General features: G+C 36.5%; 1 protein-coding gene across 2 annotated transcripts in view; it reads right to left on the bottom strand.

Moving 5' to 3' along the window:
* Positions 1-2,738: 2,738 nt before the first annotated feature.
* The window catches only part of SLC22A15 (solute carrier family 22 member 15), a 60,199-nt gene continuing 44,917 nt past the window's right edge, over positions 2,739-18,020 (bottom strand). For both annotated transcript variants that reach the window (XM_070938360.1, XM_070938361.1), the window contains 3 exons: positions 15,658-15,730; positions 11,001-11,189; positions 2,739-3,644 (listed from right to left, as the gene is read on the bottom strand). In XM_070938360.1, the coding sequence (XP_070794461.1) occupies positions 3,564-3,644; positions 11,001-11,189; positions 15,658-15,730 (343 nt within the window). In that variant the 3' untranslated portion in view covers positions 2,739-3,563. The remainder of the gene's footprint in view (positions 3,645-11,000; positions 11,190-15,657; positions 15,731-18,020) is intronic.

The following is an 18,020-nucleotide window of genomic DNA, read 5'->3' as shown; positions in this document are numbered from 1 at the left end:
CTGGCAAAAACCACCTCTGGCTGGCCCGAGTGGGGTGGGAATGGAGACTTTGCAATATCCTTCCCCCAGGAGTGGGGAGGGAATGGAGACTTTGCAGTATTCTTCCCCTTTTTGGACACTGCAAAATTCATCTCCACTTAACTGATATTTCCAGTCCAATATTTTTTGTTTGCTTTTAGAATTTTGTTAAGAATGGCACTTTTCCTATATATTGGAGAAACTTAGATACCAAACATCAGAACATTTCTTAGATAGAGGGTCTGATTGCTGTGCATTCCTTTGTTCAGTCCAATCTTCCTCATATCATTGATAAAATGTTCTGTTTCTATTCAGCCCATTACTTCTGCACCTGTGTGCCTATTTTTACCTACTTTCAAATTACAGTCTATGGCCTTTGTTCCTTATTTCTCATTTCTATCTCTTGTTATATTGACAATAAATGCCATGTCATTTCAGCCTTGTCTGTCATTTGCTTTTATTTCTTGACTGTAAATACAAAACTGAGCTGTCTCTTGTTAATTGCCAGTTGCCTAAAGAAGCATATAAACATGCAAATTATATAAAAAAGGAAGGCAATTGATTGGCCCCTTTATCAGTTGAAAAGGAGTATGATTTGCAAAATGTTGCATCATGATAACAGAAACATAGGAGACACTCCATCTTGTGCCAAAATTATTATATGTTGCTAGCAGCGTTTTGACTGCCATTGATGCAATGAGAGACTGTCTGGGCATAACTGTCTTGGCATAACAGGCAAAGCCAAGGGCACAGTATCTGTGCTTTGGTTCAAGTCTATTAGCTTGATATGCCACATTTCTCCTTAATGCTATACATGATACCTCAGAGTATAACCTGAACTATTTCCCCCCATATATGCGCCTTAAGATCTTCTAATGAAGCCTTCCACCAAAGGAGGCCACTACAAGCCAGAGTGTTTTTTCTCTGGGGGCATCCCATTTATGCAATGCTCTTCCCAACTAGTGCTCACAGTAGCACCATTTTGTATTTTATTTGATTTTATTGTGTATGTTTCCACTCACATTTTTAAGCATGTCTTGTTGTAAACCACCCATAAAGCTTCCTTTTTAAAAATAATTTAAAACTTTTAAAAATTATATGATTACAAATCAATTTGAATAAGGGTGAGGGTTCAAACTCAGGAGTAATTTGCCCATTTCTAGTGTTTAAATATTTTTGAACATGGAATCATATAATTGTAAAGGCCAGATATCTGTAACCAGAAATCTACATAAAATTTAGATTAGAGCAAATCACTCCAATTCAATTACAGCAACTTTAGGTTTGATTTTTTTAAAAAAGTTCATTCTTAGTATATAAGGGGGAAACATCAAAATGCCTGTAGCTGCTTCAATTTTAAGTTTCAGTTTCCATACCTTTTTAGCAGCAAGGACAATAGACTCTTGGAAAATTCTAAGCCTGCAATTTCAGTTGAATATCTTCAGTGGTTTCAACACAATACTTTTTTGAAGTATTCCTTTCTGTATCTCTTTTAAAGCAGTGAGATGAGACAACACAGGGCAGTCAATACTGCCAAATAGTCCAGCAAAGAGCCTTAATCACATTGAACTAATGGATGACAATGATAAAGATAATATGATATGATATTCTGCCTTGATCACTGGATTTGTGGAGCCCTAAGAGAGCTGGTATAACAAACTTGGGGAGGAGCCCCAAGCACTGGCAGGATTGATTGGGCCAATGTTATACCTTGAAGCAAGGAGAGTTTATAATGTTGGTGTTCACAGAAAAGGAAGCCTGCATTATATGTAGACTATTCATAAATACAGTAAACTCCATTTAGGCCGTTACCTCTTTGTGTTAACTCGTCACAATTTCACTTACTGATAAAACTTAAATTTTGTTTGTACAGAATTTTAAAGGAGATTTGACCCAAGAGTCGATTCCTGACTGATTTGCCTTACTTGTATGGACACCTAGTGGTGTTTCCAGAACCAGCACAGAAATGTAATAATACATTAGCATATCAGAATGAAAAATTAAGCTTGTAATTAGGTGCTCAGGAAACTGAGAGGTGCATGAAGCCCAAACAATGTTAACATTTTCATCTCAGAACAGGGCAGAAAGTTTAAGAAAATGACAGATGAAGTGGGCCAGTTAATATAGCAGCACTGATCACATTATTCACCCTCTCATTAGGCAACTTTGCAAATTGTTTTTAACAACCCTAGAAGCAGCAGAATCTATCAAATCTGCAAAATGAATGCTTTTGATTAAAGCTCTGGCCAATCAGAGCAAGAGGTAAAAATAGCAAGGGGTAAAAAAATAAATGGACATACCACTTGAAAAAGAGTTTCGAGTGCTATGTCCATTTATGTAAAAAGAGAGCTCTGAATAGAGGGGTATCTAAAAACAAGATTAAAGGGGTGGGGGAAGTTCAGTAAAAGCAAGGCAGCGGAAGCCAGCAAATTGTTATAGTTTTATTCCTCTGAACCTGAATTCACATGCTGTTCTCTACTGATAAGACTGGGTCTACCAGACATATCCACAGCAAGCCAAGAATTTGTCAAAATAGTGAAATGTGTGCCTTGATGTCATGATGCAAACTTCATCCATTATGTACTTGCAAAGAGAATTTGCGTTGCAGTATCATAGCACACATTTTGTCATTTGTTCCTCGTAGGCCCTACTCAAGTGTGGCTTTTATTTCACCTTCACTCTTATTCATCTCCGCAAAGGAATACAGTATATTGCTCAGCCCATGTTAATGGTACCATCAAGTATATTTCATAAAGTAAGTAAACTGAGGTAGACAAGGTTTCTACATAAATCATTGATTTCAAGGATATATTCCATTATATTCACATAAAGATTTCTGTAGTCCCCTGATATTACACAAATACAAAAGTGAAAGTAGACAGAGAAGCTATTTTTTGCCAGATGTGGAAATACAATGAAAGAAATCAAGGAGGATCTTTGGCAATAACTAAAAGTATATCTGAAAAATGATGTCATGGATCATAGTATGATTAGTTGCCTTTTATAATATCAATCATTTCAACTTACAAACTTCTCTTCTTTGCAACATTATCACACACTATAAAATCCTAAACACCCAATTCTGTATTATATACAACATCAGATTTCACAGTATATATGTAACATCTTGCAATATCTGAAGCCATTTTTTCTATTCAATAGTTAATAATAGCTTTCCATGGTCAATTTTTCAGTACAGTAAAATAAAACCAAAGTGCAACAAACATGAAATTAACTTAACAAAATCAAAATACAAACAAAATTCTAATATATGCTAAAGATTTGGCTTTGTAACAGATGGATTGTCATGATTCAAAACTAGAGTTTACTTGCATATTTCTTACTGTCCTAGTCAGCTCCATGTGTCAAGGGAGCCTCCTGGTGGCCATAGTCTTCTATTACAGTCTGATAATTTTGAATCATAATTTATTTTTTTCTTAAAAACACAGTATCATATTGCTACTGTCACAATTGCACCTGGCACTTGAGTAAGATTTAGCCAACATTTTTTTCACAAAGGGCGCATAATATTGAACAGGGATCCCTCACTTGATCATCTGAGTCTCTTCACTGGCATCATAGAATTCTTCATTGTCACTTTCGGTCCTAGATGAATCTTGGTCAGACTAAAACAAGAGTAAGAGTTTAGTTACAGGAATATTTCTTCAGCATGCTTTGAATAAAATATTTAATAGGATCAATCTTGAGACTGCAATAATATTTTACCAATTTATGGATGGAAGACAGAAGTCTTTGGCAGGTTTACCTTCTCTTATTGTTTTTAGCATTCCAACTGCACTAGACCTAATACTAAGACTAACTTACAAAGATTTTAAGGATTTAAAAAGGATTTAAATAGCATACATGAAAATACAGTAACAACTAGTGGAAACTAAGCAAACTGGTATATTCCAAAAAATGTGTATTTTTTAATTCTATTAGAAATACAATATATTTTGTATCCATTAAAAAAGCTGAGTGCCGAAGATTTGATGCTTCCAAATTGTGGTGTTGGAGAAGACTCTGGAGAGTCCCTTAGACTGCAAGGACATCAAATATGTCCAATCCTAAAGGAAATCAACCCTCACTGTTCCTTGGAAAGACAGTTGTTGAAGCTGAAACTCAAATGCTTTGGCCACCAAATGAGAAGAAAGGACTCACTGGAAAAGACCCTGATGATAAAGATTGAAGGCAAACGGAGAAGATTACGGCAGAGACTGAGAGTACATAGTGTCATTGACCTAGTGGGCATGAGTTTGGGCAGACTCAGGGACACATTGGAGGACAGGGGGTGTGGTGTGCTGTGGTCTATTGGGTTGCGAAGAGTCAGATATGAACAACAAAAATGCAATCTGTGCCCCAGTGGTCATGGTTTCAGAGATATTGTATTTCCTTACCTAAACAGAAAAACAAAATGACCATGTGCAGGCAAAAAGCACTGGGAGCAGGCGTGACTTTCAACTTCCTGCAGACTTCCCCATTCAGTTTCCTTGTGAGAAGCTGGCAGAGAACATCGGAAATCTTCCTTCCTTCCTTCCTCCCTCCCTCGAATTCCTGCCAGCTTCCCCATTTCCAGCATGAAAATCAGTGGGGCAGCCAGCAGGAAGTTGCAAGGCCAAGGCCAATAGAATAGATTCTGTTATGGTGCTTCTTCTTCCATCTTCAATTCTCATTGTTGGCACTAATTATGCCTATTTGACTGTGCTTTAAAATACCGTATGAAGCAACCTCTATAGATTGTAAATCACATGTTATAATTTATGCCAGAAAATGGGAACTCTGGCTTTGAGATATAGATGAATAATAGTTCCCTGGCCGACCAAAAATACTGGATATTGGGAGATATAATTCAACAATATTTCAACTTCAACCCAATTAGTATGCTATATGAAACCTGCTAACTATGGCTTATTCAGAAGCCACTCAAAATATAGTGTAGCACAATGAATTAATTTGGGAATTGATTGAAAATCAGCTAGAAATTTTCATGCAAAATAATAGAACTTGAATCATTCAGTTTTCAACACTGTACAAAACAGTAGTTCTATTTTTGTTATTCTTTTTATGTATTTTCAATTGTCAGTCAGAAGATAGGGTAATGGTACTAACTACTAAAATGTGTAAGATGTTATCTCTTTGACCAAAAAACTATGTACTGTAAAATGATTTAAATAATAATACTGTTGAGGATCTTTTGATGTATTTCTTTATGTTAATTTAGTTGAGGGTGGGGGAGTAAAAGAAGAATGTTTATGACATTTGTAAGAGGAAAAAAAAGCAGTTATGTAAAACACAGATAGGAAAATGCCATCAGCTGATACAATTATCACTATATTTAGAAACTGATTATGTACAACTCATAAAATTTAATCAAAGAGGCTCATCTTTTTGATTAATGGGAAGCTTTTCTGAATATTACGAAAGTTTTTCTATATTTGCCTGTGGAAATATAATACTCTATATAAAATAAAACCTCAATTTAATGAACCAACATTTAACAGATTTTGCATGCAAGAGACTAAAGTTAAACAACAAACAAGTCAGTTCCATGTAAAAATAGTTTGGGGGAGGTAGTTAAAATTTGCATTTAAATTCTATGTTAACCATTTGTGATTATATATTTTATATACATAATTATGTATACTACTGCCTTGAATGGCATGAAGTTTAATATATACTTGGGAATAACAGATACAGATACTACCCCCAAGTGGTTCATAAAATTATTGCTTTCTAATTAAGATTTTCCTAAAGAAGAAAGGCATCTAAATGATATATAACTGAGTTGCAAGGGACCTTGAAGCCCAACCCCCTGCTTAGGCAGGAAACCCTACACCACTTCAAACAAATGGTTATCATTTAGATTCTTTTTTTGTGGTACCTTTTGTAGTTCCATCTCTAGCCTCTTATATTCTTCTTCTAATATCTTTTGGTTTTGTTTCTTCTTATTATTTTTCTTTCCCATATAAGTTATAGCTAAACCTCTAATGTATGCCTTAGCATGTAATGAGGTCTCTTCTTTTCTACTCTCTTTAAAGAAAAAGTCTAATGCTTTTTCCATGAATTGAATAAATTCCTTATCTTTTAATATTGATTGGTTCAACATCCATCTTAATTTTTTTTTTTTTGTCCTTTCCATTTAACTTTTATTGGATTGTGGTCTGCCCAATTACTTGTTTCTATGTCTATTTCTTGTACATTAGATCATTATTCAGCTGATGTCCATGTAATTTCTATTCTGGACCAAGACATATGCCTATTTGAATAAAATGAATATTGCTTTTCCTTAGGATGTATCTCGCGCCATATATCTTGGATATCTACTTATTCCGCCATAAAAAAAACCTTTTGGAAGTGTTTTCCTAGCTTTTTTATTTTCTTTCTTAGTTTTATAATCCAGTTCCGCATCCACAATTGCATTAAAATCTCCTACTGCACATATATTTTCATACTCCAATTCTATTATTTTCTTATGAAGTTTACCATAAAAGTCCTCTTGGTTGCTATTTGGTACATAAATTGCTACCAAAAGTGTCTGTTTGTAATTCATTGTCATTTCCACCATCAAAATCCTCCCTTCTCCATCTGTGAAAATTTGCTTAACATTTATTGTTTCTTATAAGTAAAGAGATACTCCTCTCTTCTTATGGTGTGATAGAGAGGTATATAGTTTCCCAATTTTGGAATGTTCTAACAGTTTATTGTGTTGTTTTTTTAATATAGAACCTCTTGCAGGCAAATTATATCCAACTTTAATTTTTTCTAGTTTACTAGAAGTCTAGTTTAAAAGTCCTTTTCCTTTTGATAGTTGAATTCAATGCATTTATATTTATTGACAGTAAGTTTATTTCTTCTTCCATGGTTTTACTTATAGATGGGTTTTGTTGTTGTGGTCGCTCTTATCTCTCTCTGATCTTTTGCCTTTGCTCCTTCTCTCTTTGCTATTTCCTCTAACTCTTTCGTCTTCTTTTTGTTGCGTTTTTCTCTCTCCTATGGCTTTTTCTTGTTGTCTATCCTCTTTTTCCTCTCTTCCTCTCATTTCCTCTTGTGGTCCAAAATAGTGTTCATAAAATTGTTCTGCTTTTTCTATGGAATCCAGACTATGTCTTTGCTCCATCCAGGTCATCAATATTCCCTCCGGTATCAGCCATCTAAAATTTACTACATTCTTAATGAGTTGTCTTGTCAGAAATTGCTATTTCTTTCCTTTTGTATTTTGAAGGGTCATCTCTCGCTCTTTGTAGTATTTCTGCTTTTATTGTCTTTTTAATAAATCTCAAATGTACCACTTTGGGGTGTCTATTTCTTGTCGCATATTTAGTATAAACTCTAAATATTTCATCCATCTCAGCAAGCACCTTTTCTTTGGTCACCTCTAAAGCATTTGCCAGCAGCTTTGCCATTATCTCTGCCAAATTTTCTCCCTTTTCTTCCTCAATATTCTGGAATTGCAAGTAGTTATCCATCTCAAGTGATATTATTGTTCTCTTATGACTCTCAGACTGCCAGGGTAAGTCTGTAATCAACTTCTTCCACTCTTTTCTCTGTTTATTCAGCTTTCTCTTCTACTTTCTGAATGTGTTGTTCATTTATAGTCATTATTTGTTAAAAATTCTCTATTTTATCCTCTACTTTTCCTATTCTTTCCTTAATGTCTTCATGCCTGAATGGCCTGAATCATAGCATCCAATGACCTTTGGCTGCTGGGCTAGATGTTGATGATGCTGATGATGGCACCGATGTAGTTTTCTTCATTTTGAGATGTTTTAATAAATTTAAACCAATTATTAAAGATTATAACTACAATACCTCAAAAGCCCCAGTGTTGACCGCCCACTTCACTATCTTCTTCCAACTTCCCTATTTACAAAGCTATTCAATATTACTGTATCCCTTCTTCCTTCCTCTTTTCAATCTCCAAATAATGTCACTGTTTTTTTTATTGTAATCCCAAAGGAGCGTAATTATAATCCACAAAAAAGAAGAAGTGAAACTGTTAATTATAATCCAAGAGGAGAACGAAGATATAAATTGTAATCCAAGAGTTGTTAAACTGTTGACCCCTTTGTTCTTCAAAAAATATTCTCTTCTTCTTTTGTTAAATTTATTATCCACATAGGCCCACTAAGCCCCAAAATTCAACCACCAACTGTCTTATATCTTCTGAGGTGAGTTCACAAGCAGAAAATAAAAGAGAAGGAAAATATTTTGCTGTTCTCAGTTTCTGTTCACTTTATCTGTTTAGCTTCCGCTTGAGTTCCAAGAGCTACACTATTTTTAAAAGTCTCAGTATTTCACTCTGTCTCAGCTATTTAACATAAACAGCTTATTGATGCAGGTTTCTTTGTTTTAATAGCCAGTCTTTATCTTCTTCAGCCTCTCAAGCAATGGTGGGCTGCAACCGGTTTAACAACCGGTTCTGTGTGTGCGTGTGCCTAACGTGCTTGCACATAGCTTTCAAAATACAGCAATTTGAAGCTCATTTGCTTGCCTTCTAAGGCAGCGCCAATAAGTAGAACAGCAAAAGCACAAAAATCAGCTGTGCCACGCAAATCAGCTGAGCCAGAAAGAAGGAAATATAGGACAGGATAGGGCGGGGGCAGGTGGGCGGGGCCAGCTGATTGTCAGAACTACCGATTCGCCCGAACCAGTCCAAACCAGCTATGTTTTCTTTCCTTTCTCACTTGCACCTCTCAACATTTCCTTCTGCCTGTAGGTGTCACTGTTGTTCTGTTTCTCTCCCTTTTCTTCCTTTTATTTTATATTATATTATCCTGTCCAAGTTTTTTCAAAAAAGGTTCTCTAGATCCAAATTTTATAATCCCCAAAAGCTTCCAATTTAGTCAATATTATATTTGAGGTCCCCAGTCCAGCTTCCTAGTTTCCAAGTTCTTTCATTCTTTTAAAAAGTTTTTCTTCCGGTTTTAATAATGGCTCTCAGGTTTCCTTGCTGCTTTTCTTGGGAGATGGCTGTCACCCAGATCGTTCACACTGTTCCTCAGTCTTTCGCGCTTTCTTCATTGGTGGCTGCCACAGCTTCGGTCAGGCATGCAATAGCCATCCTTTTCTTCCTGCTGGATTGAGAGCCTTCTCTGGATTGATCCAGGAGTTTGCGAACTCCCTGAGGTCTTACTTCATCACCCTTCCGAGGTGATTTAGGTCCATCAGAACCTCCTTGCAGTTCGAATTTCAGCTCAATCCCCCGGGGCCCCGTGGAGATGCATCATGTCGCCGCAATGTCAGCCCCATCCTCAATTGAGGACTACACATTGAGTGTGGTTGGTCAGCCAGTTACAAATCCATCTGGTGGTGATGTTGTCTAACCCACATTTTTCTATTTTATCTAGTAGTAGGTTATGGTCTACTTTATCAAATGTTTTACTGAAGTCCAAATAAATTATATCGACAGCATTCCTCTGGTCCACTAATTTTATCACTTTGTCAAAGAATGCAATAAGATTAGTCTGGCATGATCTATTTTTGACAATCCCATGTTGGCTTTTGGTTATTACTTTTTTTCCTTCTAGGTGTTCGCTGATTCGTTGCTCGATTATCTTTTCCAGAATCTTCCCTGGTATTGAGGTCAGGCTGATAAGTCTATAGTTATTGAAATTATCTCTCTTAAAGTCCAAGACTCTAGTTTGACTTTGTTCTATTGCTTGTGCTTGCATAATGTTGAATTCCAATATTGCATGATCACTTGTCCCCAAGGTTCCTGTAGCTTCAACACTTTCTATCATTTCATCTTTGTTAGTGAGAATTAAGTCCAATATGACTGATCCCCTTTTCCTTCTCTACTTTTTAGGAAACAAAGTTGTCTGCTAGGTTTGTTAGGAACCTGTTGGACCTTCCACTTGGTACAGAGTTTGTCTCCCAGTTGATGTCAGGGTAGTTAAAATCCCCCATTACTATTGTGTTATGTTTCCTACATACCTTAGTTAGCTGCCTAGCAAAAAGTTCATCTATTTCCTCTGTTTGGTTGGTTGGTCTATAGTATACACCTATGACAATGTCATTCCGCCCCCCCACTTTAATATTGACCCAAATGCATTCAAGATAATTTTCGTCATTGTTGTGCTCTATTTCGGTAGAGATATAGTTATTTCTTATATATAGTGCAACTCTGCCTCCTCTTTTATTTGGCCTATTTCTTTTAAATAATTTAAATCCCTCTAGCTGTATGTTCCATTTGTGGCTTTCATCCCACCAAGTTTCCGTAATGGCAACAATTATCATATTTGCCTTCATTTACTTGAACTTCTAATTCTCCCTATTTATTCTTCATACTCTGTGCATTGGTGTATAGACATTTGAGTCCATTTTGATTGACTCTGTGTTTACTGTCTACATAACCTGTGTTGTGCCTGACTGCCCCGACTTTCTTGCCGCCTGTTTGATTAGTGCACATTGTATGGCACTCACTATTAAATGCTTGGGTTTGCTTGACAGAAAGATTGATAATCTTACCTGCACAAACATCTATGTAACATGCACTGATAACCCTATTAAATTTAGATTGCTGGGGATAGAAATGTTCTGTATCAATTAATTCTCTGTCCCTGCTGTTCAGTTTAAATGTTTATCCAGAAAATCTGTGAATTTAATGCCAAGTAACTCAGTTGGGTTGAAGGGTTGAAAACAGATTAGGTTCATTTGCCAATCTGGTTGTTGGGGTAATCAAGTTAAGGCCAAACTTTACTTATCTTTACTTATTTCCAAAGACAATCCAAAGCTCTTTTAAGGCCATTTTAGTGAATTTGGTGATCTGGTTCACCTACCTTATCCATTGTCCTCTCCTCTCCTCTTTCTTTTCTTTCAATCTTGCTCTACATTATGTCAATGAACACTTTTTAGAAGTACAGTACTCTATAAGACTTTGTTTTTATTTTTTGAAGCCCATCATGATCAGCTAAAATGATATTAATCTAATTTAGAAAAAAATTCCTAATCAACTTGATAGTTGTTAACATATGATAAAATACCTGTGAATCTTCTAAGATCTTCAGTGATATGGCTTCACCCTCAAGCCTTCGATATGAGCAAACTGGTATATCAGATAATGTCTCCAACAGTGGGCTATTTAGGGTTTCTGGCAGTAACAGACTCAGAAAACCAGATAACACACTTGCCACTCCAAATACAACATATGGCAGACACCAATATATAACTTTCTGTAAAAAAAAAGATTATTTGGGGCAGCAATTATACTTTTCATGTTAATCCCACAACCCAGCTACTAAACCTTTGGCACATTTAAATCATTTTTAGATGCTCTGAACTGTGAATCTGGTATCCTCAGTATACCTTAACTGATTCAAAATTATGTATTTTCAATATAATATATATTATATTCAATAATTTCAGTATGTAAGGAACTAGAAGAACATCAATGGGAGTCCACTAATGGGAGAAGATGGCAAAAAGGTGATGGGCAGCAGGGGAAAAGCAGAACTGCTTAATTCTTTCTTTTCTTCTACTTTTATGCCAAGGGAAAAACAACCCAAACTATCAAAACCAACACAGTAAGGGACAGAAAAGGAATGCAGGTCAAATTAGGTAAGAAATTGGTGAGAGAACACCTATCTATTCTAAGCAAGTCCAAATTGCCAGGACCAGATGGTTAACATCCCAGAGTTCTGAAGGAGGTGGCAGATGTGAACTTGGAACCACTGAACCATATCTTTCAAAGATCCTTGAGCACTGGGGAACTAACAGGGGCCTGGAAAAGAGTTGAAGTTATTTCCATCTTCAAGAAGGAGAAAAAAGTAGATCTGGAGACGAGAGACCAATCAGCTTGACATCAATACCTGGAAAAATCATGGAAAAGATAATCAAGCAACAGATTTGTGAGCACTTACAAGATGATCACTAGAAGCGTGGGTTTCTTAAAAATATATCATGCCAAACAAACCTTACTGCATTTTTTGATAAAGTGACTAAATTAGTGGATCAAGGAAATACTGTGGATATAGTTTACTTGGACTTCAGTAAAACACTTGACAAAGTAGACCACAGCCTACTTCTCGATAAGAGAGAACAATGTGGAATAGCAATATCACCAGATGGATTTGAAATGATTGACCAACTGCACTCAGTGTGCAGTCCTCAAAGTCACTATAACTACATGGAGGAAAGCATGAAGTGAAGTGCCTCAAGGTTCTGTCTTAGGCCCAGTGTTCTTGAACATTTTCATAAATAATCTACATGTTAGTTCAAATTTGCAGATGATACCAAGCTGGGGAGAACTGCCAACACTTTGGAAAATGCAACAAGTTGCAGTTCAATGGTGAGAAAAGTAAAGTCTTGCACTTAGGCAGAAAAACCAGATACACATGTACAGAATAGGGAATACTTGGCTCAACAATAATACCTGTGAGAGGGATCTAGGTAATCCTTAAATGATGCTTAGACTCTAAGAAAGAATGCAGAAAAGAACAACAATTATAAGTGGTCTAGTGGCTAGACCATATGATGAATGATTAAGGGAACTAGGTATGTCACCCTAAGAGAAGGGTGACATGATAGCTGTCTTTCTGTACTAGAGGGGCTGTCACAGAAAAGAAGGGGTCGACTTATTCTCCAAAATACCTGAAGGCAGGAAAAGAAGCAATGTGTGGAAACTCATTAAAGAGAGATCCAAACTAGAATTAAGGAGAATCTTCTTGATAATGAGGACAATTAATCAGTGGAACAGTTTGCCTCCTGGAATTGTGGGTCACTGGAGTTTTTCAACAAAAGATTGGATAACCATTTGTCCAGGATGGTATAAGGTCACCTGCTTTGGACACGGGGTTGGATTAGAAGACTTCTAAGTTTCCATCCAGCCCTGTGATTCTGTGAAAATTATGTAAGCACAGATAAATATACAAAGTTATACTAAGCAGAATTAAATTATCTGAAGAAGAGGACAAAATGGAAGGGAGAGAAGTTGGGGGAAAACTTGATTCTGATCTATAATACCTTACTCATGCCTTTGATTTAAAGGGAAAAGTATAACATAATTCTCATGAAGCAGAATGAACTTCATTCTTTTGCAATATGGATTGCCTCCAACTGTTTTAGAAAACACACAATGAATCACTGAAATTTGCAACAAAATTTGGGAATAAATTTCTCATCATATTTCACAGGTTTTAGACTAGAGTTCTTAATCTGGACCCCTTTTAGTCTGATGAATCCTATGAAAATTAAATGAAATAAAACATACAGATACAGACTACTGCAAAGGAAACTCGTGAAAGAAATAATGTTGCAGTGTCAGATTTTTACCCTTGATTGGGCCATATAAAATCCTTTTGTTTTATCACTGGTTTAATCTCCTTTGATATCTGCCCCTTTTCTCCTTAGAAGAAAGGAGGGGAAATGTGATATGGAACAGGATATTCTCTTTTGTTTTTTTCCTGGATTTTTCTTAATATGTTTCTAAAATGCCAAAAGAACTCTGAGAAGGTTGATAACATGAAGAATGAATCCCCTGAAATATTGATAGGGATATGGCCTGACCCTATGTAACGAATTGGAAAAAAATCCCTTCCCAAGTGGTTGAAAGTGGTTGAAATAAAACTCAATCCAATCAATTTAAACCTGTCTTTCCATGGAATGGTCAGAGACCTTCAGAGTCCAGGAAAATCAGACTTTACAGAATCAGTCAGAAATAGGAAAACAATCCCTTTCCAGTGGATTTTAAAAAGAAGGGATAGCTCAATGTGCTCTAGGCTTGCAAATTCCAAATTAAGAAAGAATCCCCATAGAAAATTGGATTGGTAATCTAGGAAAAATATAGTTATCTATATTAATGGAAACATATAGTGGCTGATGAAAACTACATTGAAATTAGCATTTTGACTCTAGGAAATCATCCAAGTCCCTTTGGTAAGCCCTTCTAACCTTATTTAATCTACCATGGTTCTCTCTCTGTGTATGTATCTCTGGCTGGAAAAGCATCAGCTGAGATAAACTGTAAAAATCATAGCTCTTTTGTTTTTCATATCCCATTTGTTTTGGTAGTAGTGATATACATAATAAAAAGCCTGACTTTTTAATACAATCAGTGCTTTCATTCTGACAAGAGAATTTGCCTCTATCATTTACCCAGCTGTGTTTAGATCTCTAAAAGAAGGTAGGAAGTTTGCTACTTTCCATTTGCGTAAATAGACCAGAGAGAGATTTTTTTGCTGGAATAAAGTAGATGGTGCAACATAATGAACAGGCTTTCCTTAGGCATGCAGGAGAACACAGTGGAATTGTGGTGAAAGGCTGAGTGATTCCAACTCAAGGGAGTGCCAACCCATTATATCCCAATAATCTACCCAATGCAAAGAGGAAACGTTGGGCCAGCATGGCTTTGGCCTGGTGTATCCAATGTAAAGAGGAAACATGTCAACAGTTTGGGGAGTGGCGTCAAGCTGGCCACGCCCATCCAGTCAGCCACGCCCAGTGAGTAGCATCAAACTGACCACACCCATCCAGTTGGCCATTTACCCCTCCCCCCGAGGTGAACCACAGCCCTGATTCGGCCCTCAATGAAATTGAGTTTGACACCCTTGGTTTAGAGGATCTTAATATGTAAGACTAGTTGCCTTGAAAAATGAATACATTGGATGTAATCATGTTGATCCCTCTGTGGGAAAAGGCAAGAACTTTGTCCTGAAGGTTAATACTGCAACCTATTGCTTCATTAGATGTTGCTTTTATATTCTAGTTACTGGCTCCCTCCTGGATCAGAAGAATAAATAAAGAAATGCTATTTCCAAACTTTGTGGAAGAGAGGTTTTTCTGAAAGTCCACAGTACAAATGCAATGGAAACGGAGACCAGCAATCAGATAGTAGGTAGCAGGCTTGCAATAGGCAAATTGGAGTCCAAAAGTTCCAGTAGACTTAGAATGTCCACATTGTAGGTGGTCTTCCATTTTCCCATGGAAAACACCACTTTCCTGCAATATCACATTGGATTGTCTTTAACTGTCTCAACAGAGGGCTTGCAATGAGAGCCCATTTTGAGGGCATGTTCTCAGCAAGTGGGGCTACTTCTCTGAGCCAGGACAAGGTGATTGTGTAGCTGCAGTCCTTATCACAAAATCTATCTCTGAAAAACAATACCATAGCAGTACCATTTCTGTTGCAATGAAACAATTTAAATTAATGTCTGTAGAGATTCTCAGTCATCCAGCTCATGATTGTCCCAAAGGTGTCTTTTCAGGAGAAAAGGGGACAACCATGACCTGGATGACTAAGAATCTCTACAAACTTTTAGCTATACAATTTGGGATGAACATTCTTTGAATTGTGTAGGAGTAGGAATGGATTTCCAGAGGAAAAATTTCAGACTACAATCAGGAGCACTACTCAGGTGACCTGAGGACACAGGTAAACCTCCAAGTGCTTCAATGACCCACTAAAAGGATGCAGATTACCAGCTGTCTGCAAGGAATATAAATCCTTCCATTCCCCATTATCCTGTCAGAGCTGAAGAAGCTTCTTGGATGAGAAACGAAATGTCTTCAAAAGAAAAAACAAGAAAGTCCAATTGCCTCCTGCAAAAGCACCTTTGGGACAATTTAAATAAATCTACACATTGGTGCTAATCTCATTTGGAGGTGCAATGGGTATGAAAAGAATAGAAAAAAATTAAGACATACCAGAGATGGGACAAAAGGAGCAATAATTCCACCAACTCGGGAAAACATAGAACAGGTTCCCATTCCAACATTCCTTTAAGGAAACAAAACACAATTATATTCATGTGAAGGTTTCTCTTCCAATTTCTCTTCCAATGGCTTAGGACCTGGATATTTACAGGACCGCCTGCTGCCACCAGTAGCCTCTCACCGGCCAGTACGCTCTCATAGAGAGGGGCTCTTCCGGGTACCGTCGGCCAAACAGTGTCGACTGGCGGACCCCAGGGGGAGAGCCTTTTCTGTGGGGGCACCTGCTATTTGGAATGAGCTCCCCCGGAGATACGGAGAATCCCGGATCTACGCACCTTCCGCCGCGCCCTCAAGACTTTTTTATTTCAACAGGCCGGCCTGGCCTAACTTTTCCCTTTTAACTTTTTAAATTGTAAATTTTAAATTTGTCTTAAGTATTGGGGGTGTTTTAATTTGTCCCGGACCAAATTATTTAATGTGGTTTTATACTGTCTTTTAAATTTTGTAATCTATGTGTTTTATTTTTTGGCTGTTCACTGCCCTGAGTCCTTCGGGAGTAGGGCGGTATATAAATTTAATAATAAATTAAAAAAAAAAAAAAGGATTGGAGTTATACTTCTAAATCCAAGAAATCTAAGAATTCTTAGAAATTTAAAATAATTATTTGAGGGCATAATTATTTTAAACATTTATGATAATTGTACCACTGGAAATCCCAGAGCTACAAAAAGCTTTGAAAGCCTTTGAGAGAAAGGGGAAAAAATCAACCAGCAATCATGTCAACGACATTTCAATTCAATTCAGAATAGAACTGGAAGAGACCTTGGAGGTTTTCTAGTCCAATCCCCTGCTCAAACAGGAGACCCTACAACATTTCAGTCTCTTCTTAAAAACCTCCAGTGATGAAGAACCCACAACTTCTGAAGGCAAACTGTTCCATAGGTTAATTGTTCTCACTATTAGAAAGTTTCTCCTTAATTCCAGGTTGCATCTCTCCTTGATTTGTTTCCATCCATTGTTTCTTGTCCTGCCCCCTGGTGTTTTGGAAAATAAATTGACCCCCTCTTCTTTGTGGTAGCCCCTCAAATACTGGAATACTGCTATCATGTCACCTTTAGTCCTTCTTTTTTCTAGACTAGCCATATCATCTTAGTTACTCTTTTTCCAAAGTCTCAATATCTTTTTTGTAATGTGGTAACAAAACTGGATGCAGTATTCCAGGTGTGGTCTTACTAATGTTTTATAAAGCGGTACTAATACATCACATGATTTTGATTCTATGCCTCTATTTATAGAACCATTATAAGGTCTATTGTTCAAGTCTGTCGAGATCCTTTTGGATCCTGAGCTTGTCTTCTGGAGATTCCTGCCAGTTTACTGTCATCTGCAAATTGGATGAGTTCTCCTTCTATTACTTCATCTAAGTCATTTATGAAGATATTGAAGAGTACTGGGCCTATTTAATTTTGCTTACATTTAAATTAAATCAGATTAAGTCATGAATTTTATTCTAAGCAAGATTGTTCTGGCCTTGTATAAATTCAAATAAAAAATAAGAAAGCAAGCTTGAAAACCAGGAACATTTTTTTAACCTGAAAATATACTTTATTCCTTGACATAAGATTACTTCAATTTAGCCTACATACACTCTAATTAGATCAATACCTTCTAAATATTTTAAACAGATTATTAGATACTAAAAAAACATTTCATGAGATGGTCAAATCCTTGGGTTTTCTTATCAATGTCTTTACACACAAAGATAGTAGTTTCAAGTTTCCTCATTGCCAGCTGGTTCACAGAGCTTGTATTTTGACCTCTATTTCTTCATGGACACAAACTGTTAGCACGATAAATAGTTATTTAACTACTTTGATGTCTTGGCAGGGACTTAGTTCCTTTTTTAGTTAGAAAACAATTTTTTCTTACAGTTTTTTTCCAGGCTTTAAGATCTGGAAAATGATACGGAAACTTAAACTTGACCCCAATTTTCATGAGAAAGTGACATTTTGGAATGGTGTCAGGCTGAAAATTGCTGATACATTTTCTCCCTGGTAAAGAATGGAATTAACACACTATTTACTATTAGTTTTTTATAGCAAAAACTATTTCAATTGTCCAAACCTAGTGAACAGTAGTATATTCCATTTAAAACATGTTCTGACTTTTTAGTTTGTGCCTGATATGTCAACAATTAGTCAGAATATTGAATAAAATCTTGGAGATCCCCAAATTTACAGTTAATTATGGGTACAACTGAAAAGCAATACATACTAAGATATGTATGGAAAACCTGCAAGAAACTTGAAATAAAGAGCAAAAATATCTTGTTTTAATGAACTAAATAGCTAGAA

This window comes from Pituophis catenifer, unplaced genomic scaffold, assembly GCF_029215685.1.
Source record: "Pituophis catenifer annectens isolate HBS135680 unplaced genomic scaffold, rPitCat1.0.hap2 SCAF_2, whole genome shotgun sequence".
Classification (NCBI taxonomy): Eukaryota; Metazoa; Chordata; class Lepidosauria; order Squamata; family Colubridae; genus Pituophis; species Pituophis catenifer.
This window is presented reverse-complemented; position numbering and strand designations above follow the sequence as displayed.